A 26,361-nucleotide genomic window follows, 5' to 3' on the forward strand; every position below is an offset into this window, starting at 1 on the left:
CTAACAGGCTAGGGCTTCACTTAGAACCAGCTCCTGCTTTAAAAGAGGGAATGGAAATTTGATTCTTCACTTCTGTATCTATGAAAACTCTCTTGAATAGTTTAAACTGCCTACTAAAGATTTGACATCAGCATTGTACAGTTATTTTTTTTTAATTTAGCCACTAGAAGAAATCAACTGATAAAAGATTTTTCTGATGATGATATATCAAGAGAAGGGTGAAGATTCCCTTAAAATAATCCATCTCCCAGTAGTATTAGAGAATGTTTTTAACTTTTAGATTAAATTCCTTATCAGTAGATCACATTTTATTTTGTACATTTCTGGGAAAATATTTAAATTAGCCTGACAGAAATCCTTCTGAGAGGAATTATGAGGACAGTGTTGCCCACATTTGGCCTTGGGAGCTTAGCTTCCATTGCAATTTCATCTCTAGGGTTTTGTTTTGCAAAGGTATTATTCTTAACATCCAACAAAGAATATATTAACCCAAATAGAATGGGTAAAATGATTCACAGATTCACATTAATTATCTAGGATCTAAATGTTTTAAATATTTGGACTGGCCCTGAATCATTATTTATTTAAATTTTTAGTTGAAATAAAAAAAAAACATGCTTATATGTGAACACATGCTATGCCTTTTTTTTTTAAGAGACAGGGATAATGCATGAAGATGTTTTAAAAGACAAGTGACGGGGGCAGCTAGGTGGCACAGTGGATAAAGCACTGGCCCTGGATTCAGGAGGACCTGAGTTCAAATCCAACCTCAGACACTTGACACTTACTAGCTGTGCGACCCTGGGCAAATCACTTAACCCCCATTGCCCTGCAAAAAAAGACAAGTGACAAGTATAATAACATTAAAGCTAGAAATTTATATTTTGGTTTGTATTTAAACCTGATTGATGTATTTGTTGCAAACCAAATATATACTGTAACTTCAAAAGTTGTTAACCCATTCCAGCCTGGTACTTTGGAACTACCATCACCCAATGAAAACTATAATGAGGTCACCTCCTGGTTCTAGAGCACTGGACAATTTTGTGTTGTAATTCCTTGCTAAATGGTTATATTTTCTCTTAATTAAATGGCACCTCATTTAGCTGGTTATGGGCATTGTTTCTCACATATGTATTAGCAATCTTTGCTTCTATTTCTCATTTAAAAATAAAGGGCATTTGTTTGTTCTCAAGGCACATATACAATTTATCCATGAATTTTACATGATTTTATTTTAAAATTTCTACTGGATCTCATGCAATGATTAAACACATCTGGAACCTGCTTCAGCAGAAAGCATATGCCTATGAACTGAAAAACCTTTAATTCACCAAGAAATTTACAATAGAAAAGGAAGACAAAAAATCCATATTTAGCATAGGTTTCAGTAGCTATACTTTACTCGTGTTGATTCATTAATAGCTCATTCAGCAGAAACATGTATATATCCATCTGTAATTTGCTCTTTTAGCATGGAAAGTTTTGTAAAATTTGTAGGTCAGGCTGAATGTGCTGACTGCTTTTAGCTGTGTGTGTAATTCTTGCTTTGAGAAAAATAATCTCTGAACCAAACTTTAACACTCTATGCTTTGTACATAGTAGATTTTTAATCAGAGATCTATAATGGAGTGCTGAAATTGGCAGCAGGAAGCTCTGTATTCAAATTTTGATTCAGACCCACTGTTTCATATAACTTCTTGGAGACCCAGTTTCCACATCTATGAAATAGGGATAATAACAAATTTGTTGGGAGGCCTAAATGAGATAATACTTGGCAAACTTCTAAACCTTTATAAATATCACTTTTTGGAATATTTAAATATAGTAACACATTAATAGTCTATTTTAATGGATTATAGATGTCTTATGTTATCTGTTCTCCAGGTCCATTCACATGCTGGTAGATAATATTACTCGTGTCCAAACATACTGGCAAAAATGCTGAATGGTTTGTCATTTCCTTCTTCAGCTCATTTTTCAGATAAGGAAACTGAGGCAAACAGGGTTAAGTGACTTACCCAGGGTCACACAGCTTGTAAGTGTCTGAGGCTCGATTTGACTCAGATCTTCCTGACTCCAGGCCTGGTGGGTGCTCTATCTACTGTACCATCTAGCAACCCTCAAATAGGGATAATGAAGCAGAATTTTATATAGGAGGTTTGAGATGGAAAAGAGACCTTTAGAGATCAGTTAATCATAGAAACATCAAATGTTAAGAGCTTACAGAAACCCCTGAGACCATCTAGTTGAATCTCTTCATTTTAGAAATTAGGAGAGGTGAGATCCCAGGTAACATGGCTCTTTCTGTACCTCTCCTGAGTTACAGAGAAACAAAGAGTTTTCTGGATTCACTGGACACCTTTTGCTGATGTTGCTAGAGCATACAACTGAGGGGGAAATGTATCCAGGCTTGAGAAACCCAATCTCCCCACTTGCATATGGATGAGCTTTTTTTCTGCCTAAGCTCAGTAGTAGAATTTGAACTATATTTACTAACTATTGAGTGTGGCACTTGTATACACACTTGTTATTTTTTAGGATTACAGTACACACAGGCAGGGATATATAAAAGATATTTTTCTGTGCTTCAAAATTCTGTTTAACCTAAAGATATTACTTCTTCATATAGTTTCTGAGCTTTCTGTGGTAGTCCATCCAAGTGCTAAATTCAACGGTGGAGATTTTATTACTTGTCATTTTCCAGGGTGACTGAGAGAGGAATAAGTCTTTGCCTTGAAATGGATTATGTGTACTTAGTACAATTGCCTGTTTTTATGACACATCTATGAAAGGAGGTCTAAGCAAGTGAGGGGGCCAAAGCCCCATATAAGAGATGAAGGAAAGCACGGCACCACCCCCTGAAATTTACATCAAGTAAAATTTCAATTACATATTTTATTCTTATACATGATTACTTTATAATAGAATGTCCATAAACCTGTATCCTGCTTTTGGGCAACTTGTGTATTTTTTCATTTTTACATGGAAATTTAGAAGTATGGAAAGTAAATATTTTCCACTTTTTCCCTCAAAGAAATCTATGGCTTACCCTATTCCTTAAATACTGTTTATTAGGAGTTCAGTAAAATCATTAAGTGCTTTTACATGTAATTTGGAAAATAAAATTCTAAAAAGATTAAAATGCAAAGAGACAATCAAGTACCTTATTGGGGAGTGGGACTTGATAAAAAATAAGATTTTTTCAAATAGAAACTTCTCAGTAAAGCTCTATTGATATGAAGAGTATACCCAGAGAATTAACACCTAAGGGTAAGCAGGACCCAACCTTCATAGATTAAATTCACCAGGTGGAATTATCCCAAGAATTAAATAGGCTGCAAATGTAGATTATTGAGCACGAGAGTGATGGATGTTTTCACTCACAGTCTAAAATGTGAATAAAATCCATGCTCTAGTATGTACTATTAAAACATTGAAGTGATTGCCAAAGGAATCTCTTAGGTGAATGCTTTGGTTTAATCAGATTCCCAGAATATAATAATATACATGAATAATTTCACTGAAGGGAAATGGGTTATGCTGCTATGGAACCAGTATGGAAAAATTATGCTTTAAAACATAGCAGTTCCCTGCAAATATCTTAATTAAGGTGTCACTGATTATTCCACCTATACTCTTCAAGTCTCATATCATACTGAAATATCATCTGTGTGTATTATAAGAAAGAAAATGGGATTAAGGTTTATCAATACCACTTGAATAGTTCATTTTGTTAAAAGTCAGTTTGTTATTTTTGAAGAAAATCCATTATATGTAAGTGGTGGCTCCATTACATTAGTATGTTAACTTGCTTCGTATGAATTAGACTAATGGCCATAGTGTTGACATTATGTGTTTTTTACCCTAAGGGTTTTCATTGTGGTATGGTGAAAATAACCTGTGATTGATATAGATTGTGGTATCATAATTAGTTCTGTGTATTACACATAGTAGGTGTTTAAAATGAGCCACTGTAAAATCAAATGTCAAAACAGAGCTTATGGTTCTATGTTAACCCATGACCTTAGATAGGCAACTGTAATGATCTATCATGTCTACCCGTGAGTTATCTGAATAAGTCTCTTTCCTTATTAGTAAAATGGTCATTTCAGTATTTTTAGCTTTATTAAAAAGGGGATTGATTGTATACCCAATAAAAAGTTATACAAAATCAATTAAGATTATTTGATGAAGGAGAATAAAAAATTGGTTTAATAATGAATGAGTTCTGTGGATGCTTGTATATCTAGCCTAAGGCAGCCATTTTTAGTTAATCATTATTCCTAATGACTACTGGCATTCTTTCCTATCCTTAGAAGTCCTTGTGAACAATGATGGCATTAAATACTGGTGCTCTAAATTATGGTATACTCCTTTAAGAATGTGGAGGTTAGTTTTTGCCTTTTTTAGATTACATTTTCTTTCCCAAAGAATTCCATTTAATAAACTTGTTATAAAGGGCACATGTACAAAAGGCCAGACCACTGGAGGTACAGAGTCAGTCAATCAGCAAGCAAATATTAAGCACTTACTATCTGCTAGACATCTGCTAGACAAAAGTGCTGGGGACAGAAAGAAACACAAAAACATTGTTCCTGTTCTCAAGGAACTCACATTTAAATGGGGGACATGGTGTGGAACTATCTAGGGAGTACAAGATACATATAATATAAAGGAGAAGCAATCTCCAACAAAAGACATTGGAAGACAGCTTAGTAGGGATGACTTGGAGAGGCCTCTTGCAGATGGTGGGACTTAGCTGAATCTGGAAGAAATTTAGAGAAACTAGGGGGCAGAGATAAGGGAGCAGAGCATTTCAGTTATGGGGGGATGGCACTGAGTTGAGGGAGCTCATAATAGTGTATGGGGGGCAAGTAGGTGGTGCAGTGGATGAAGCACCAGCCCTGGATTCAGGAGGACCTGAGTTCAAATCTGGCCTCAGATACTTGACACTTACTAGCTGTGTGACCCTGGGCAAGTCACTTAACCCTCATTACCCTGCAAAAAAGAAAAAAAATAGTATGTGGCGTAAGACATGGTCAACACTTTACAGAATTTGTCATCTACCATTTGGAATGAAGCTTTTTAAAGTCTCTTGTCCTTTGAGCTGCATAGATTTTTATATGCTCTTGAAAGTTGTTCATTGTCTCACTAGCATATATTGAGGTCATTACTGCTGGACTGAATACTTGGCCAGTAGTTCATTGTAGTAGGGAAAACACTGTAACTGACATTTGGTATTCTGTCCAGCACCCAGTGTGGCCACAATAAATGTGCATAGTTTTCCAAGTGATTTTGTTTTACTTCACACTTAGAGAAATTTGCTGTCAAGTCATCCAGATAACAGAAGCGGGGAGGTAGGGGGGGTATGTGTGTGTGGGGGACCAGGAAGCCAAAGCATTACATTTTATTGGCTACCTTGGCTCTACTGTAACATAACTTTCTTATGGAGGAAGTTGTTGTAGAGCAAGTCAAATGTAGCAAACCCAGATCAGATAGAAGTCAAAGCCTCCTCTACACAGTAGCTGTTGCATAGCTTCTTGGATTTGGAAGTCAGTCCTGATCACTACAATAACTCTAGATAGATAAATATCTAAAAGTACCTTGCTACTTAAGCTTATAGTATCAGAATTCAAACAAGCACAAATTGTTTCCTCTCAACCATTTGTCTTCTTTGCAACTTATCTTGATAGGAATAGCAACAGTATGTGAGATGGGGGAGTAGCAAGGGGATTCTCTGATTACCTTACTAGGCTCGTTTAAATAGTAAACAGTCTAATGTTTGACTAAAAACTCATTACCCTTTCATGTAGTCCCAGGAGGGGGAAAATGTCTAAGTAGACACATAGTAAAGAGCACCTATTTAATAAAATGGGAAATGGGAAAGGCTACAACTTGTAAACTTAGATCACTTGCACAAATGTTTCATTGCATCACTTTTCAAAGAGCCACAGAATCCCATTTCATTATTTTTTTTGGTGAGGCAGTTGGGGTTAAGTGACTTGCCCAGGGTCATACAGCTAGTAAGTGACAAATATCTGAGGGTGGATTTGAATTCAGGTCCTCCTCAATCCAGGGCCAGTGCTCTATCCATTGTGCCACCTAGTTGCCCCTTCATTCTTTTTTTTATGTGGGGCAATGGGGGTTAAGTGACTTGCTCAGGGTCACACAGCTAGTAAGTGTCAAGTGTCAAGTGTCTGAGGTCGAATTTGAACTCAGGTCCTCCTGAATCCAGTGCTTTATCCACTTCGTCACCTAGATTTCCCTGCCTCTTCATTCTTGATGAAACAAGTGGATACTGAGGCTTATTAGAGTTTCCCACAAACCTACAAGCAGTCAGGTGGCAGTGTGACCTCTTTGACTGTATCTGCCCCCTGCATTGAAGGCAAGTTAGAAAAGGAATGCTCTCTTCTGCAGCCTGTCTCTCAGATCTCCAGTCCTTAGTGCACAATAAGCATTTGGGAAATATCTGTCGAATTGGAATTAATTTGGCAGTAATGGGTTTGATAAAAATCAGAGTTCTTTCTATCAGCTGTCCTTTAGGCCTCAGGTGTGAGCGTTTAACGCCCTTCTCTAGGACCTTGACTCTACTTCCAAACCCCCTCCTGCTTAGCATTTGGGGGAGGGAGAGAGAGAGAGAGAGAGAGAGAGAGAGAGAGAGAGAGAGAGAGAGAGAGAGAGAGAGAGAGAGAGAGAGAGAGAGAGATGGATGGAAAGCGGGTGTGTAGATGGAGAGAGATGGAGAGGGTGTGTGTGTCAGCCTCTTAGCTTTCCTCTTCAAAATTGCCTCGTGTCTTCCTCTTTTCCTTATTTGTCCTTGAGAATATCCCTCCTTTCCAAAGACTAATCACCCCATCCATGGTCTTGATCCTGTCCCTTCTCACACCTTTGCTGAACCTCCTTCTATCAAAGATCTTCTCCCTCTGTCTCTGTCTTTCTGCAGTCTCCCTCTGTCTCCTCCCTCCCTTCCTCTCTCCCTCACCCTTCCTCCTGTCAGTCTTTCTCCATCTCTCTTCCCCTTCCCTTCCTGTCTCTTTATCTCCTTTCCTCGATCCTGTCTGTCTTTGTCTTAGCCTCTCTCTCTGCCTCTCTTTTTTTCTCTCTCAACCCCCTCTTCTCCCTCCTTTTCCCCTTCCTTCCCCTTCCTCTCTCCTGTCTCTCTTCTCTCTCTCCCCCTCTTTCCCTTTCCCCCTTCCCCATTTCTGTCTCTCTATCTCTGCCTGTCTCTCCCCTTTCCCCTTTTCTGTTTCTCTGCCTCCCTCCCTTTCTCCTGTCTGTCTTTCCCTCCTCTCCTTTCTTCCCCTTCCCTCCTTCTCTATTTCTCTACCTCCCCCACTCCTTTCTTCTTCCCTCCCCCCTCTTTCCCCACCTGTCTCTCTCCCTCTCTCTCCCTTTCTCTGCCTCTGTCTCTTTCTGTCTCTCTGTCTCTTATTTTTCTCCCTCCCTTTCTCCTGTCTGCCCCCACCCTCCTCCTTCTCTCTCTCTCTCTCTCTCTCTCTCTCTCTCTCTCTCTCTCTCTCTCTCTCTCTCTCTCTCTCTCTCACTCTGTGTTATAGACCACTTATAATATTTTTTGTTTCAAGGATTGCAGTGGAAACATCTGTCTGGCCAAAGCTAAAATCTTGTGAAGAGTATTAGCCTTCTTGTTTTGTTCCCATTCCAGCCAGTTGGAAGATTGAGCCATAGGATGATTGGTTTTTTAATAATGAGTTGTTTGCTTAACGAGTTAAGATTTGATTCCTTAGGATTTGACTCAAAATCTTTGGCCTACCTCAGGAATGTCTTTTGGTGAGTAAGAAAAGGTTCCACTGATCACATACCAATAGCATTTTACTCTACCTCTTCTCAATCCAGGTAGTCCCATGAAGACACTGACAAGTATGTGTAGTCTAATACCTTAAGTTATATCCTAAAGGAAGCTGATATGGTCCTGCGATTAGACCCAATCTGTACTGTACCTCTGATCTATGCTGCTTTATTTTTACAAATTCCTTTTTTAGGCCTCCCAGAGCTCAAGTCACCAAGGATAAGATCAACTGTACAGTGATATGGAGAAGCCTAAACAACCGTCCTGCATCGTTGCCATATTCGGCGAGACTCAGAGTCGACTCAATGTCTCTTTCTTCTCAGCAGTAAGTTGTATTTTTGTATCTACCCCATCATTCTTTCAAGGTAGCCTGTTAGTGTAAACTTTTAACACATGACCCTTGATGAGCAGTTACCATTTTCCTCAGAAAGTTTTTTGTAGAATTTTTCTTTAAGCTGTTTATAGCAGATGGATAAGACTGTGTCCCAGCACTTGGGAGAATGCAGATGGTTTATGCCAAAGACTGAGAGTTGCAGTGATAAGCTGTTTTATACTCATCAGCCCTTTAGATATCAGAGAACATCTCTCCCAGTGCTTTATAAACATCACAAATGATGACAGTTTACTGGAGGCAAAGGTATTTTATCTCTTTCCCTTCCTCTTTCTACTCATTCTCACCCACTTTCCACTGCAGAAGGCAGAGAGCTATGAGGAGAAAAGCACAAGGGTCCTAAATTTCGTTTATTTAAAGGTGAGTTTTCTTTCAAGTAAATACCTTGTGTACACTTCTACAGCAACCTGTTGTCTATATCCACTTCAAGTGACTCCCTTTCCTCACCTCCTTTTCTTTTCCCATTCACTAAGGAGCACAAGGCCATTGAGTCCATAGTAGAGTATTCCAGTGTCATCTCAATGTGATTTCTGCTATCACTTTAAGGTTTGCAATTTCAGCCCTGGAGATGTTTCCCCCTCTCCCTCCTAGATTCCTTTTCTGCAATTAGGGTGATTATAAGTGCCTTCATTCAAGTGATACAACTACAAGGTATGTGTGTTATCTCCACTCTTGATTAGAATATTGAATTAATTGTCCATTCACCTCTAAGTAGTTGTTGAACAAACTTCTCAAATCTGGGAACACTGCTCTACGGCCGGGGGCATTGTTCCTCCAGAAGGCAATGACAGTAAAGAAAAGATGGGGTGAAAAAGCCCTTGAAGAGGGATTCTGGCAGGTGTGCAGGAAGAATACTCCTCAGTGTCAAGCCATTTGTCCATAGGATAGAGGGAGGGGAAGAGATGGTAAATGTCCCACGCTGAAGTACATCATAGCCAAATATAGTGGTGAAAATGAAGGTACCAGGAAGTAAACTCATTTCGTAGAATAAAGATAATTGCCAAAGAGAAAAAAACGAGGAGATTATTAAAACATCATGGCCGGCCGTGCAGGCCAACTAGATGCCTGAAACATAGAGAGAAAGGAAATAGTTCTGGATTTAAAGCGATTTCAAAATTGTTTCAACCTTTTCAACTTCTGTACTGCCACATTCTATGAAGATCATTGAACACTAAACAAACTTGCATGAAAATATGCTACTCTCTGGATTGAAAGACATGAATAAAACAGCAAGATAGTCACTATACTCATGAAAATGCCATATTTCATGTATGGCTAGGTTCATGGGTAGTTGAGGAAAATGAATAAAAATCCTGTTGAAATACATAGAAAACATCCATCATGGAAATTTTAAATTCTGCACATATATCTCGCTATTTTTTAAATATAATGGACAGACTTTAGAATAACTCAAAAAAAGAATAAAGTTCAATATATGCATGTGTAATTACAAAATAACAACTCTTGAGTATTGTAACACTTCTGTATTAATGACATGTCATTTACGTATTGTTGGTTGTTTTTTGATGTCTCTAGTTATTTGCTTAGGAATGCAGTAAGAAGAATAGACTCAATATATCTTAAATAAAACTTATTATTAGGCATTTAAATATAGTAAACATGATCCATGAAGAATACATCAATTAAATATATCTCCTGAATTTTGATCAAGGATATTTTAGCAATGTATATAAAAATTGTGAGCTATTTTTTTACTAAACGCATTAGTATCTAATTGGAGAACAGCCATTTCAATGATATTTACCGTATTAGAAGCCCAGTATGGTTTGTTGATCAAAATACAATAATGTAAGAGAAAATGCTTTATAAAATATGAAAGGTAATTCCAAAGTGATGAAAATGTTGTTGGTATGATTGTCTCTCCTCATTCCTCTTGTTCTACATGACTATTTTGCACAGAGCAAGCAAGGTAAGATTGGGATGGGATAATTCCATTTTGTCCATTATCTCTGGTTTTCTAGGTAAGGAAAGGGTAAAGTATAGCAAAGAAATTACTATGATGAATTATGGAAGTGATTTTACTTGGTTAGAGTACAAGACCTTGGTGGGTTGAGGTACAAGGCTTTAGAAATATGTCAGGCAGAAGAGGCCAATAGAGAGCACCTTGAATGTGAGCCTAAGGAGTTTCAGTCTACTAAGCCATATAAAATCCAATAGAGTCCCGTGTGTCCGGAATCACAGGATCATTGAATCTATCCATTTTCAGCTAGGAGGGACCTCAGAAATCTTCTATTCCAACTCCTACTTTGATAAATGATAAAAGAGGTGAAATGATTTGTCCAAGACCTCATGGTGATGAAGTGGCAGAACCATGTCCTTTTAATTCCCCAGCAAATATTCTTTCCACCAAAGCATGGAAGAAAGTTTTAAGAAATAACAAAGAATCCCGCCCCCTCCCCCAGTTCTCAAAAGGAAATAGTAATAGTAGTGATCCATAAACTAGGGTCCCTGCTGAAAATAACATTTTTGCCCATATTTTGTTAAAAAGATTTCTTTTATTTGTTTTTCTCCAAGGGAAAGAGGTGGAGAAGCTGTCGTTATGTCAAACCTGACTCACTTTAACAGTTCTTGTTGAAAGGTAGCAGCTGTAATTAGTGCAAAAATTTCAAGGTGGAATGTTGTAATTGTCAGCTATACTGGATTTTAATTATCTTTTTTTCTTTTAAAATGATCACCTCTGCATTCAGAAGTTGATTTTTAATGTAATTTTCATTACAGAAATGAGATGACATACTTCACATATTCTAGACAGAAATATTATTTCAAAAACCACTTGAGTTTGTGAGACATATTTAGTTTATTCCCTTGAACACAGTGGTAGGTCATAGGTTCAAAGGAATTTTTACCTTTTCCCAATTAAAATTACATCATTGTATTTCCCCCCACTCCATACATGCACCTTTTGTAGTATCTAATTGCTTTTAAACTGTAGAATACCAATTCAATGTAGCCAAACATTGATTGGCTGGAATCCCATGTGTCCAACCAAAGGCGAGGCTTCACTCTCCTTTATGATATTTCGGTAGTACCATATAGATGAGTGTGTCCTTAATACACCATTTAGAGATAGAAATAGAAAGGAGAAATGTGCATATATCATGCCATAGATTGAACCAATCAGCACAGCTTTATGGGATTTGATTTTTATATGAGAAGGAAGTTTAATACAGAAAACCACAAAATGAAGACTTAATCTTCAGGAATGTGGTCCCTAAGAACTCACAGTATTTTCTTTGAAGTTCCTTTGTCATTTTCAATATCTTTAGTTTTTAAAATCCCATCAACATAAGAGAGATGCATTTGTTAAGGAAATGTAAGGCCTCGATTACAGAGGAACTTCACAAAGAAACCAAATTAAATTGGCTTGAGTTTCTCTTTGACAATTCTTGCCCTTCCCAAGATTTTTATTAAAAAGAATAGATTAAAGTTTTAACAGTTTTAGGCCTGTAATCTTGCTGTTTGCCTTCTTGTAATATAGTGAAGGAAGTCACTAACAGCACAGCTATAATCTATTCCCCTGTCAAAAATTGTAACAAGGGTAGAAATGAGACAACATGCTTAGTTTTTTGTGGCAGTCTCCAGAAGGTTGCAATTAAAGCCCAAATTTAAATCCCTCATCCTAATTTCTTACTCTTCTTTCTTAGAATTCTATATTAAAATGCAAGACTTCCACTGCCCTCCCAAAAAACCTAATTTGATATTCAGCTAAAGTTAGAAACACTCTTCTTCAGTGTTCTGACAGATTAGTTAACAAGTATATTAGGTTCAGAACAGTTACCCCTGCATGCCACTGAAGAAAGTCAAAGGATGGGAAACATGTAAGATTCTAAGGATGTCAGATATAGATGCTGCATTTTAAAGAAAAAAATGAAGCTGGCAAACTTCTTAGAGTTCTGATAAGCAGACTGAAAAATTGAAATCTAATTAAACAAAAATGTAAGGCCCAGTCTTGAGAACAAAAGCCATCTTCTCTACTTTCATGGGAAAAAGTATTTTGTGCTCTGAGAGGATGTATCTTGCCTAAGGTCTCATTCCCATGCCAATATTCTTTCTATTGTACTCGACTTTTGATTGTAATTAGACTGTGTGTTTAATATTTATACATATATGTTTGTGTCTATTAGAAGAAGAGAGGTTGGAGCCATAAATGATAAACAATAGGTTGAGTTAATCTTGGCTCATGTATCACTTGGCAGCACAGCTATTATAGATGTCCTATTCGTTTTCTATAGGCAGAAATGATACCTGGCAACTTAACAAAATTTTAGCCCAAGATGACTTGAGCATTATGAAAATAAAGTATTTCCATCTCTCTTCTTTCAAAATGCTTTTGCTTTATTTCTTTCTATAAGCTCAAGTTCAAACATAACCACAATTTTTTTTTAAAAGAGAGATTTTAAGATTCTCTGAAATTAATCCAACAAAATAAGCAACCTACCTATGACGTCAAAAGTAGCACAAAGGACTTTTTGTAGCTATTGACTAAAACTGGAGGCTAATTTGCTAAAGACCCTAACAGGAATCTTTTCCTTTCTCTTTTAATTTTCTCTGGTCTCTCCAAGAGGCATACTCCTACCCTCCAGTGTTGTCTAAATGAAAAAATGAATATTGTCAGATTTCATACAAATGATAGCATCTGTTTTATCTTAACAAATTAAGTAAAATTCCAAATCACTGATTTGGGTCAATCCCTTGGTGACAGTTGGGGTCAGAGGAGCTTCTATTAAAGCTAATGTATTTTGCATTAACCCAGTGCATTCTCATAATCCCAACTCCCATCAAGATAACAACTATAAAGATTTGAGCTGGTTTCCACTAGAGTATTTTAAAGCTGGTGAATATGAAAGCGAGATATTTATTTAGCAACCCAACTTTTTGATTTTGCTGAACTTTGTAAAATTTGGTGCTAAATTCCATCAAAAGTACACCAATACAGTCTTTGGTCCACTGAAAAATAGTTTCTCCCCTGATAATTGCATGAATTCAAAACACAAAAAGTAGCATTTGCTCCAGTCATGTAGGTCATACCTAAAGCATATAGAAAAAATATTCAGATGATAATAGGTGATAAGGATGCCCCTCCCCCTTCCTGGGGAAAGAAGTACCTTTTCCTCTAATCTTTTTCTTTGTCCCATCTCTGAAACTCCAACCTGATATGAAGCAATTTTATTGCTAGTGGCTTCTGGTCTTCATTTTCTGGGGTTGCCAATTTATAGAGAGAATTAATGCAGCATGTGATTAGTTTCCTACAGTAAATGCTAGTCATAGCTGGTGGGAAATATTTTCATTTTTGTTGGCTCATTCCTTTTTCTTAAACAAGGGCCCTTTTCTATACTTATGAATGTAGTCTATCTCCAGATTTCTTAAGGATAACAAGCTCAGAAAAAAGCCCTAGATTTATTAGGTGAATTGCATTAATAATAGAAAGTTGGAGGCTCAGGAGTAAGTTTAAAAATATGGCAATTAGGCCTTTGACCACCTTTGTTCATTGTCGATGCCTGCCTTGACCTTGCTTCTAGTAGTAATACTAGTAGTAATTCCTATAAAGTGATGGTAATGGACATCTGGAGTACCTCAAAAATACCTTGGACACCTAATATTTAACAGACTGTAGTTCCTTCTATTTTGATATTTTTGTCTTGAAGTGAATCCAAGTCACAATTTTAATTTACTTTTCTTTTGCAGCCTCTTTGAATGGGGCTTATTAGAAAAAAATTGTTCAACTTTTCACAAAATAGAGCTTAAAATTGTTTCCTCCAAATGCAAAACATTCTGGGAAGTGATGAAAAATAGACTATAAGAGGTTTAGCCAACACTCAAGAAAAATAAAAAGAGGGGGCAGGGGAAGGAGGGGTCCTTTCTTTTAATCCCTTCCACCTTTATCCCCACGTGGATTTTTTTGTGAAACAAGTCTCATGGAATCAGTGGCCGTAACCCTTTTGCAGTTTTATAGGGAAATTCCAGGAAAAAGAATGGATCATTGATGCACAGGCTGATGGGACCCTCCACTTATAATCATTTTCTTAAATGTAACACTCTCCAGGAAGGGATGATTCCCTTTTTAATTATAGCAGTATTGTCCAGGCAACTTTAACTAAATGAACCCCTCTCCCACCCCCCATCCTATTTTAATTAAATAAGGCACTATTAAACAAATATCATAGGCAGCTCCTGGAAGTTGGGGAGAAAAATGGTAAAGTAGTGAGCAAGGCTGGAAAATTCAGTGAGGCCATCTTATCCCATTGTATTTAGGAGTCTAAGGAATATGAAGTAAAGCAATGGAAAGAAGTAAAGATATGTAGTCAGAAGATCTTGGTGTATATCCTGGCTATTTTATATATTTGTAGAATATATATATATATATATATGCATGTGAGTGGTATAGTAAGTATCAATGAGGTATTTTATCCTCAGTTTAATAAAGGAGTGAAAGGCCAGTAATTCACAAGAGAGAAAGACTCCAGTTAATAGCTCTATTTATATATATATATATAATCGCAGTGCTCAACAGCATATGAGTAGTGCTAAAAATACTAGGCTACAGACAATAGTTCAGTGTGATGTTTACTAGGTTATCACAGTCTTCTCTCCATTAGGATTGTTGACCATTTCACAGGGAATATTTAACATTCATAGCCCTGGTTCATCAATGCTGAGACACATGTGAGAACAGCCTTTTCTCTGAGTTTATAAATTGTGGCATTGTAGGACTAGAAAAGTTACCTAGTTAAGCTCCCATTTCTAGAAATGACTTAAACGGTCTTATTTTCTTAGTAGAAAACTCTCTTTGTGACTTACTGTAAGCAAGAAATTTACATGCTACAAAGTTTTCAACTATTATGCTCCCTATTTTTAAAAAATCAGATGTGCCTATTTTCAGTGGTACATATCATTAGGATAATTCATTATCTGCCCCAAATAGATCATAACATCCTTGTAAAGATATTTATATCTTATCATAAAAAATCCTGTCAAAAACGTTGCTGATGTTATTGATCAATAATAAATGGACACTTCCTTAATTAGATGCTTATATGCATTAATACCTTTCCATAAAGGCTTTTAAAATGACTTTTGAATACTAAGTGCCTGATGGCTGCCTTAACCCCTATTTAATTATAATCCACCATATGGTAGAATGTGACGTGGTTCACTGAAAATTTTGCATTATATTTTTTTTTTCTACAGCAAATGTCTGTCAATTAATGACAAACATTTTTAATTGTGCAATATATGCCAGTTGCTGTCCTAGGTGCTGGAGATACAAAGACAATGAATGTCTCTCCTCTCAAGGAGATTGGAAGGTTATGCTTCCATGAGTTTATTCTGTTCTTGGTGGCCATCAAGGATGCAGGACACATATGAAAAAAAATCATGTTGGCACCTTTCAAAGTCTTTTTGTTGCTGTATTTGTCTCAGCAGTCCAGAGCATGCTGCATTTAGAAAAACACATTGAAAAATGGACTGTTATTTTCCCCTACCCAACTTCTTTCTCTCCCTCTCATTCTTTCATTACCCTTTCCTCCCTGTTTCCTCTGCCATCTCCATTTCTTCCCCCTCCCTCTCTCTGCCTCTTGTTTCTCTCCTCTTTTCTCTCCATCTCTCCCTCCCTCCTCCTCTCTTCCTTTTTTCTCTCCCTCTTTTCCTTTTTCTTTTCCTTTCTCCCCCTCTTCTTTCTCTCCCTCTTCCACTGAAAGAAAGACATTTATTTCCCTATCCAGCTTCTTTCTCTCCATCCCTCCCTGTCTTTCTTTTTCCCTTTCCTCTCTCTCTCAACTTCCATCTCCACTTCTCATTCCTTCCCTCCCTCTCTCTTCCTCTAATTTCCTTTTCCTCCTCTCCCTCCTCTTTCTTTCCTCCTTTGCCTTCACCTCTTCCTTCCTCCCCCTCTCCCTCCTTTCTGTGTGCTTCACTTTCTTTTCCCCTCTTCCTTTTTCTCTTTCTCCTCCCTTTTATCTCTCCCTCTTACCCCCACCCCCTTAAAAAGACTTCTTAAACAAATTTCCTGCCTTCCTATCACTGATATTTTAGCAGTTACATTTTTAAAGCTTTTAAAACTCCATTATTATACTAGTTTCATGATACTAGATTTAACAGTAGGAGGGAAATTCTGGTTGGCCCAAACACATTTCCATTATTATAAATAAAATGATACCATGAATGTCCCAAATTAAATATGTGTATAGAGACCTGACCATAACACACAATGTTTCATTTTAAGGGTCTGTGTTGCCTCACATGTAGCGTATTGAATCAAATTTGGTCTAAACCGGGATGCCATTTTAGTCATTTACTTACCTGAGCTAGTTGAGGACTTTAAGGTACTTTGGATCTCTGATTTTTTTTAACCTTTGTGACTTTGGGAAAGTCATTTTACCTCCTTGGGCCTTAGTTGCCTCATCTGGAAAATGAGGGAGTTGGCTTAAATGGCCTTTGAGGTCCCTTCCAGCTTATTTCAAGCCACAAATTTAAAATTATAATTCATCTCATTCAATCTCCTTATTTTATATGTGAAGAAACTGAGGGATTAACACAGGTAGTAAATGGCATCACTAACATTCAAACTCAGATCTTGAAATTTAATGTTTTATTGTCCCATGCTTTCCTGGAATTGTCCTTCTTTCTCTTACATGTGACCAAAACCAGTTGGCAGTACTTTAATGTCAATGTCAAGGCTCGTGTAAAAACTGACCCATTTGTAAACAAGCCTTTAAATAAGACACAATCATAGGCATAAATCAGCTCAATTCAAGATGTAAAAAAATGTAGGTGATTTAAAAGATATTTTTGTTAAATTTTATAAAAACAGTGAACATGGCGGGCAGCTGGGTGGCACAGTGGTTAAAGCATTAGCCCTGGATTCAGAAGGACCTGAGTTAAAATCCAACCTCAGACACTTGACACATTCTAGCTGTGTGACCCTGGGCAAGTCACTTAACCTTCACTGCCCCACAAAAAAAAAAAAAAGAAAACCCAAAGCAAAAACCAGTGAACACAAAATTAGTTACTTTTTCTAAAAAAAAATTTGAAGGAACAGTGAACTTCAAAAGTAAAATGACTTTAGTAAATTTTTCATTCAAATAAAACAATCAAAAAAATTCAATGCACTAAAAGTAACTTTTAACTTACCTTGAGTTTTTAAAGCTCTGGTTCCAGCTCATTTCTGATTTTGGGCAATTCCTATCTTCTAATTTGTAGAACCCAAGCTAATATGTCCATGGAGCAATATCTCTATTGGGGGGCAGAAAAGACATATGTTGTAAATATAAAATGAGACCTACTTTCACATACAGATTTTATGAAAATCAGCCTCATTACTTTCTATTCACACTGCACTGATGTGGCATTTTGCTGGGTATTTTTATTGTGCTCCGAAAAGAGTTTCAATCAAATTTTAAAGATGTGACATTATGATTTGAACCTCTTAAAACATCATTATAGATACGAAATTGAATTTAAAAGGAATTTACTGAATATGGCTCTTTTTTGTAAATAGAGAGGGAGTGAAGATAATGGTTTTTAGAATTATGTGATTTTCTGTTTACTAGATACTAAATGGAAGAATGATTCTTAGTGTTAGATTGTGCTTTGCTTTAGCATGTCTTGGAGGGAATTAGCAATTTGACATAGCAATGGAGAGAATGGATTAATGGCAAGCATTTGGATGCCTCATTCTTAATTTGTCTCTGCAGGAATAAGATGGGGGGGGGGAGAATACTAATCATCCCTTAGAGGTGTTTGTTTGTCCTTTCCAGTTTACAAAGTACTTTCACATGCATTGTTTTATTTGATCAATAAGTCCAATTGTACTCACTGGGTGGTAAATGTCATTGCAGTGTCTTTTCTCAGAGTAGATCGTCATACTTCTATGGCACTTTTAACAACTCTATGTACTGCGATAATATCCTTGGACAAAATTCAGAAACTGCCTTAGGGTATTTATACTTAACTGATTTATTTCTGCTGAGATCATGTCTTCTTGTCATCAATAACTAGACATTTTAAGAAAAATAGCAACACTCAACCAAAATACTTCTATCACTAATATAGGATTGGTACATTAATAGCCAAAATATATGGCTGAAATGATTAAACATCATTGATCATTACTCATGTATATATCTCCTGTGCTTTTTCTTCTTTTTACTAAAATATGTCTCTTGCCCAAAGATCCTGAAATACATGTGCAGAATCATAAGAATGTCTGGTTTTGTATACATTTCTACAAGAATTTATAGGCATCTTTAACCTTAACATAAAAACCCAACATCAGATTGAGAACAAATTTAGTCTTTTAACATTTCTCATTGTCAAATGAGAGAATGTATGTAAAGCCTTTGGTAACCGATAGTTAGTCATCACTGTCATAATATTTTTACAGACTGGTGGCATTGCATTAATGTGAGTTGAAACAATCTTCAATTCACTTGGATTCAGAACCATTTCCTTTCTAAAACGATGTTTTCTGCATTTAGTTAGCCTGTACTCTTAATGATGTTTTACTACTCTTTTCTTCTTTCTCTCTTTGTCAGTTATTTTTCGTTTTTTTTCTGAGGACCGTAATATCCATCACCGGGATGGATTTGCTTTCTGGAACTTGCATGTTCGCTCTACTGCTGGCTTGTGTCGTATTTCAGTCTGGTGCACAGGAAAAGAATTACACCATACGGGAAGAGCTACCAGAAAACGTCCTGATAGGTGATCTGGTGAAAGATCTCAATCTGACATTCACACCAGGGAAAAAGCTCTCAACTCCCTTGCAGTTTAAATTAGTGTACAAAAGTGGGGATCAGCCATTAGTGAGGGTAGAGGAGACAACTGGTGAGATCTATACTACTGGTGTACGCATAGATCGTGAAAAATTGTGCTCTGGTATCTTTATTGAGACCCGTTGTTTTTATGAAGTGGAAGTAGCTGTTTTGCCAGATGAAATCTTTAAATTGGTCAAGATTCGCTTTCTGATCGAAGATGTCAATGATAATGCACCACTCTTTCCTGCAACGGTCATCAACATATCGATTCCTGAGAACACTGCTATCAATTCCCGATATCCAATACCTTCGGCTATCGATCCTGACGTTGGCATTAATGGAATTCAACAGTACCATCTGATTAAGGTGGGTTTTAAAGTATTTGTTCTATAAAATCTCTTGCTTTGTTAGGACATTGAATGCTGATATCAAACTTAGAGTACATTTAAAAAATGGCTAACATTTCCAGATTTTGTAGGGCTTAACTTGATTTATTGAACCAAATTGGGCTTGTTTGAAAAAAAACTTATCAAAAAATTTAGCAACCACACAGGGTTTATGAAACTTAATTTGGTAGATAGATAGATATAGATATAGATATAGATATAGATATAGATATAGATATAGATATAGATATAGATATAGATATAGATATAGATATAGATATAGATATAGATATAGATATAGATATAGATATAGATATAGATATAGATAGATCTTCCTGTGGTAAATTGCCATTTGTGTTCATGTTAATTCATTAGTGAAGGCTAAACATGGTGCCTAATAGTATGACCCAAAAGGCAAACACCAACACAATATTTTAATTTTATGCCTTTTGTTTAGTTGTGATTTCTCTGCATATGTATATGTAACATATAGGTCCCTTGGGGAAATTCAATTAAACACATACAAATCACTCTTTCAAGAAAATATTTAAATGACCTTTATGAAAAGTTTTCATGCAATTATCTTGTAATTTGAAAATCCTGTAATTGACTTTTGAGATAGATCATTGTGACAATTGTATTTTAGAAAGTATTACTCAAAGGGAGTTTATCCAACATTGAAATCAAGCAGAAATTTTTAGGATGGGACTGTAAATTTAGGGCTGAAGGAAGTTTTAGGGGACATCTAGTCCAGCCTATTCATTTTACATTTGAGAGAACTGAGTCTCTGAGCAGGGAAATAACCTGCCAAAGGCCATGCACATGGGAAGAGTCAGAGGCGTATTTTGAACCTGGGTGTTTTCATTCTAAACCCAGTGCTCTTTCTTCTGCCTCGAAGAAATGGTATTAGTAGGCCGATTACCAGGTTCCTTGTATTAGCGGGCTGCTTCTGAAATGTTCATGAAAGATATACTTATTACTTTTCCTTCTAGCCCCTGCCTCCCCTGTCCACTCACATCCTACCAGTCACTCAGGCCCACCACCTCAGTGTCATTCTGGACACCTCACTTTCACCTAAACCACATATCAAATCTGTTGCCAAATCTTCTCATTTCTACCATCACAATATGATCTGTTCCCTCCATTCAAATAGCCACAACCCTAATTAAGGTCTTCAGCACCTCTTTCAGACTACTATAATAGTCCTCTCACTGGTCTCTTTGTTTCAAGTCTCTACCCTTTCCAATATTTTCTCTACTCAGCAATGAAGGTGTTTTTTCTAGAGGAGAGATCTAGCCTAGTCACCCTTCTGCTCAGTGACTTACTTGCAGTTTCTAGAACACAGCATTCAGCCTATCGGCCTACCCTTTGCCTTTGCTTTGGCTAGCAACAATTCCTATAGTACTCTACTTCCCACCCCCTGCAACTCTCCATCACCTTCCTTTCTTTGGTTTCCTTCAAGGCTCAGCTCAAATACTGTCTTCTGCAAGAGGCTAACCTTGCTTCTTTCCCCAGCTAGTAATCCTCTTTCAGATGTCCATATTTAAAACAATTGGAAACATTAAAAGTGGGAGCTTTCTATTGTAAAATGATTTTTTAATGTCATTGGGAGAATTGGAAATTTCAATCAGTTAGAGTAAAATTGAGAGCAGGTTAAATGTAAATATGAGACTAGCCCTTCAGTCCTCTTCTTTATGAAAAATCAAATGTATTCTTTGTTGTGTCGAGACCTCAGTACCATAGTGAACGAGGAATTTTGTCAGCCCCCCTCCCCCATCTGGGGCAACTTTTCCACAGAATCTCCATGTTAGCTTGAAGAGTAACTTATTCTGATTCATGCCAACAATTTAATGGGAATAAAATACTGGCCTAATTTTAGCTTTGTTAAAATTGTGTTGTTACTTGGCTGACTTTGAAAGAATGTCAGCAAATGACAAAGGGACAGGTTGCCCTGCCATCTTTAAGGGAGCCTTAGAAGTAGAATTGCTCTGAAGTTTGTTCTGATTTTGGGGTGTGTGATGTACCTAGTGCATAGGTGCACCTGTATGGCCCTGTGAACATACACAATGAATCCTCACTGCTCGTTAAAAATAATGAGAATATGACACAGAGCCTGGCCTTGGGCATGCAGAGGGACATGGCATGGCAGGTGTTAATTGAGTGTAGTTTTGACTTTGCAAAAGGGTACTGTCATGAAAGTGATGCATTAGGGGAAGTGGGAGAGAGAAGAAATAGCTTAGGATTCATCTGTGATCTTTCTAAACTTTTACAAGTTGAAAGTAAGTAGGCCTTCTATAGTCATGTCTTTTAAGGGATCATCAGTCACTCCTGAAAAAAGAATCAAAATGAAATTAATATCACTTACTTATTTTTTGAGGATAGGGATAGCAGTATAGTACAATGAAAGGATTAGAAGAGAATGTGCAAAGTTTAAACATTTTAATGGGAAGCAAAAGGGTAGTAAAGAAATTCTAGAAAAAAAAGTATGTCTGTTAATAAATATAGCACTAATGTCCTACTCTGCTACCTAATTATGATATGAAGGTGGCCCTGTGTCTGTGGAGACTGTGCCAGTAGAGCCCCAATTCAGGTAGGTTTAGCTTATTTAGGAGAGGTCCCTTTTCAGATTGGCTGTAGGAGGATTCATTTTTTAGCCATAGAAACTCTTGAAGATGGTCTACCATTTCATGGAGGTTTTGGAATTTGAGATGGTGGATGGAGTACTGATATCAATAGAATCATAGATTTTTGAGTCTATAAATAAGCAAGAAATTCATTATAATTTTATTTATTAGGGAAACTCCACATTGGTATATTAAGAAATTCAGTTTCAAACAATCCTACTTGGCATTGCTCTGTACAAGATTTAATACTCATCTGTGACATCTTGTATCCTCCCATTAGTACATAATCCCCTTGAGGGTAGGGACTCTATTTCTGTCTTTGTAGTCCCAGTATCCAGTAGGTAGATGTTTACTATTTGTTCTCTTGGTTCTTTTGGCTTCTCTCTGCAACATTTTAGAGAAATCTTCCCAGGTTTCCCTGCAACAGTCCCCTTTAATAATTTCTTATAGCACAATTGTATCTCATTGTATTCCTAGCCCATAATTTGTTCAACCAAGTCACTTAAAAAGAGGGAAGGGGGCAGCTGGGTGGCACAGTGGATAAAGCACCGGCCCTGGGTTCAGGAGGACCTGAGTTCAAATCCGACCTCAGACACTTGAAACTTACTAGCTGTGTGACCTTGGGCAAGTCATTTAACCCTCATTGCCCCACAAAAAAGAGGGAAGGCACTAATAAGTGGGGGGTAGCAGTAAAGGTGTCACCTAGGAGTTAGCTTCTGAATGAATGTACTTTGAAGAAAGATAGGGGTCACAAGAAACTGGATGTGATTCTTATGTAAGAAATCTATTCAGAGAGGGAAGATTTTCTGCTGCCCATGTTGGGAATCGTCTTAATGTATCACAGTGAACAATTGCTCTTGTAGCATAGTACAAATGTCTTTCCTCTCTCACAGCCGCCAAACTGATATTTCTAAAGCCTCGGTCCAAATATGTCTCTTTGCCACTTACTATGCTCCAGTGACTCCTCATTACTTCTAGAATCTTTGGGCATTTTAAGTCCCTTCACAATGTGGACTCCGGTTGAATTTCCAGCCTTGTTGTAGTGGAATATTTACTATCCTCCACACACTCTTTAGTCCAGCTAAAGTGACCTTGTTGTTCCTCCCGCAGCACTCCATCTCTGGTCTCCCAGATTCTCTAAAGGCCATCTTTCACACTGGGAAAAACTCCATCTTCAGTCTGTCCCAGAATGCCTAGTTTTCCTTCACGACTTTCATTCAAGTGCCACCTCTTGCCTACTACCTTTCCCCTTCTCAGCTGCTAGTGTATCCTCCCCCTCCAAAGAAATGACCTTCATTTCTTTTACATATACTTATGTGCATATATGTTCCCTCCTAAAACAATCCGGTATTCTTGAAGACCAGGATCATTTTGATTTCTCTTGGTTTCCTCCGTGCCTCGCATAGTCACTGGCACATAGTAGACAGTTTCTGATAACTGTTTGTTAATTGATGGATAATTGAATCATGGAATTTTATTACAGTTTGAGATCCAAGTATGTCTGAATTAAACTTTATGTACACATTTTAGAGGCAGAATAAAGAAAATATCAGGTAGCTAATCTCTTAGTATATCGGTAAGTGTAGATCAGCTGTTGTAATCACTTTGGAGGGAGGAGTCTGTTGGATGAAACAGCAAAGCCATATACCTTCACCTGCCCTAGCTGATAGTGAATTTCACCTTTTCAGGTCAATCCCTACAGAAATGGTTCCCATCAGCCAAGAGAAGTTACTTGTTGGCTTCCACTTGTTTCTTGGAGCCAGCTGGGTGCTCTCCCCATAAGTTTATCCTAACATGTTAAGGAAAGTGGCACTGTGATAGGAATTCCCTAGAATGATTATAATCATTTTATTCTTTAACTTGGTGTCACTGTGTGAGAGATTCATAGCACTATTCCACTTCATTGTGGCATTTAAAGAACAAGACAAATTGTTTAAGTCATTGAACACTCTAGACTCTGAGAGAGATGCTGGCCTGGAGCAGGAAGTGGCAGTGTCTCTTTCACTTTTATTTTATTAATTTGATTGCTTGTTATGTATGAAGCTTCCTTTCATATTATATGTCTCAGTGACAGGGCAGCCAACACTTTTGCAAATAGAAATGTCCCTCAAGCACCCAACCTAACTCAGGGCATATATACTACAGGGATCTCCTCTCCGTGGCAGGATCTTGAGGGAAATTCAGTTGTCTGATACTGTTACCTATGTCTTCATTTTCTGCTTTAGATTTCCATTGCTCTTCCCATATATCAGCAGCTAAATTCACACACTAACCCAGTGGCAGAGTGTACTGATGGGTTCCCTTGAGACAGGCATGACACTGTTCCCATGGCTGACAGTGTCTTCTGAAGAGTGACATGCTCTGCACATTTTTCTCAGGAGAGTTTCCCTCACCTTCAATCCAGCCAATCCCATCATTCACCCCTCCCTTTCCTTAGGAAACAGGGAGCTTTCTGAGTCACCTTGGCCTGGTCCCTAATTTCTCTTTTTAATAGAATATTAAATATTAATGACATGGTGGGTGGTTGTCTGTACACAGAATGAAAGCTGTGATGTGTCTCATGAAACAACGGTTGGAATTGGACTTATGAGGATCAATTTATAGGTGATAAAGCTGGATTGGCAAGCCAATCCGAGGCTATAAAAGCCAAGTTATCTAAGAGAGTTCATTTTGATTCAGATCATTGGGCTTGTGGAATTCACTAATAGTAGTAGAAAGATGGAAACAAAGGCCACATGATGAAGGGATTTTTCTTTTTTCTTTTTCTTTTTTTTTTTTTTTAGTGAGGCAATGGGGGTTAAGTGACTTGCCCAGGGTCACACAGCTAGTAAGTGTTAAGTGTCTGAGGCCAGATTTGAACTCAGGTACTCCTGAATCCAGGGCCAACGCTTTAACCACTGCGCCATCTAGCTGGCCCCGGGATTTTTCTTTATCTTTTACTTGAGGAGCTCTAAGCCTACTTTTTGGCTCCTACAAAACTATTTCCTAGTATAGCTCTTTGATTCGCAAATAGGCTACAGCATGTTCACATAGTCAGTGACTAATTGGACCCATGAAGTAGCATAGAAGAAATGCCTGACTGGAAAAGGAGCCAGAATGAGGAAGAACAGCAGATACACAGTTCGTTCATTCCATTGTTTCCTCATCTTTAAAATATGAGGGTTGGACGAGATGGTCTCTGGGGTCCAATGTCAGCATATTGCTTGTCCATCTCCCTAGGGAAATTTACAAGAGTCACACAGAAAAATGCATGTATGGGTTGTAATATGTATTGTTGGAGGAGGTTCCTCCATCAGTGAGGTCACAGGTCCATCAGAGAATCTAAGAACCTCATCTTAATAATTTTAATTCCAATAAAATCAATATAGGATTATGCTTGAATTAAGTGAAGAGACAAGAGACAGAGAGACTACTTAGAAGGCTTTCATAGTTGTGCAGGTGAGAGGTGATAAAGGCCTGAAAAAGGGTGGGGTTCGAGAAAGTGAAGAGAAGGGGATAGATGAAACCAGTAAAAAACTTAGCACCATTATCTTTGTGAAAAATATTAATTTTCCTCTAAAAGACTCATGACAGTTTTAATATATTAAGCTCATTTCCCCCCATTTACAAAATGAGGGATTTGGAGTACATGGACTCTCTGTTTCATACTTGTTTTTCTTTTGTTTTGTTGTCATTTTTATCAGAAGGGAGGTGGAGCTTTGAGTGCAAATTATGCTCTCCAACCAGATTTAAGAGCTGTAATTCCTCATAAAGAGTCCCTCCCATTTCATATAGATTATCTTTTTCCTTGACTATCTTGGGATCACAAGAGAGTACAATGAAATGATGTATTGAGGACTCTTTTAGTAGTAAAAGTAAATGCCTAGAGTATCAAAATCCACCTTCTGTAGGGGAAAATGTGAACAGAAAATTCATTCCTCTTTTGAAAGGACCCTTACTAATGCTATGAGATCTTATTAAAAGTAGACCTTGATACTAATAGCATTAAGTAGCTTTTTGATTTCCTTGCTTTTCTCTTATTAAAGAATCCCAGTTAATATTAGTAAGCCACTAATGCCCTCAGGTATAATCACCTGCCATTAACAGTCCTTCAAGAAGCACATCATAAAATGTGTAGATAACTGTTCTTAGAGGTATCAATTCAAAGTCTGGTGAAAGTAGCATCTTAGGGAGTTGCTAAATGCTTCAATATATTCATGTCACATCAGTTAGCTCATTGATACAAATTAACAGCAAAAGGTATTGTTGAGTTTTAAGGTAATTTTAAGTTGAGATTTATTGATCTTTACTATCTCAATATTCATGTAAAATAATTTGATGCTTAATTTTTATACCTGCTAACAGGCATTATAGTTTACATGTAAAACACAATCATGAT

General features: G+C 37.3%; 1 protein-coding gene across 1 annotated transcript in view; it reads left to right on the forward strand.

Annotated features, from left to right (window-relative positions):
- Positions 1–26,361, forward strand: part of PCDH11X (protocadherin 11 X-linked) — a 539,199-nt gene that overhangs the window by 29,640 nt on the left and 483,198 nt on the right. Inside the window, exons 2-3 of the mRNA XM_043974371.1 lie at positions 8,004–8,135; positions 18,755–19,339. Coding sequence (XP_043830306.1) covers positions 8,052–8,135; positions 18,755–19,339 — 669 coding nt within the window. The 5' untranslated portion in view covers positions 8,004–8,051. The remainder of the gene's footprint in view (positions 1–8,003; positions 8,136–18,754; positions 19,340–26,361) is intronic.

This window comes from Dromiciops gliroides, chromosome X (genome assembly GCF_019393635.1).
Source record: "Dromiciops gliroides isolate mDroGli1 chromosome X, mDroGli1.pri, whole genome shotgun sequence".
Lineage (NCBI taxonomy): Eukaryota > Metazoa > Chordata > Mammalia > Microbiotheria > Microbiotheriidae > Dromiciops > Dromiciops gliroides.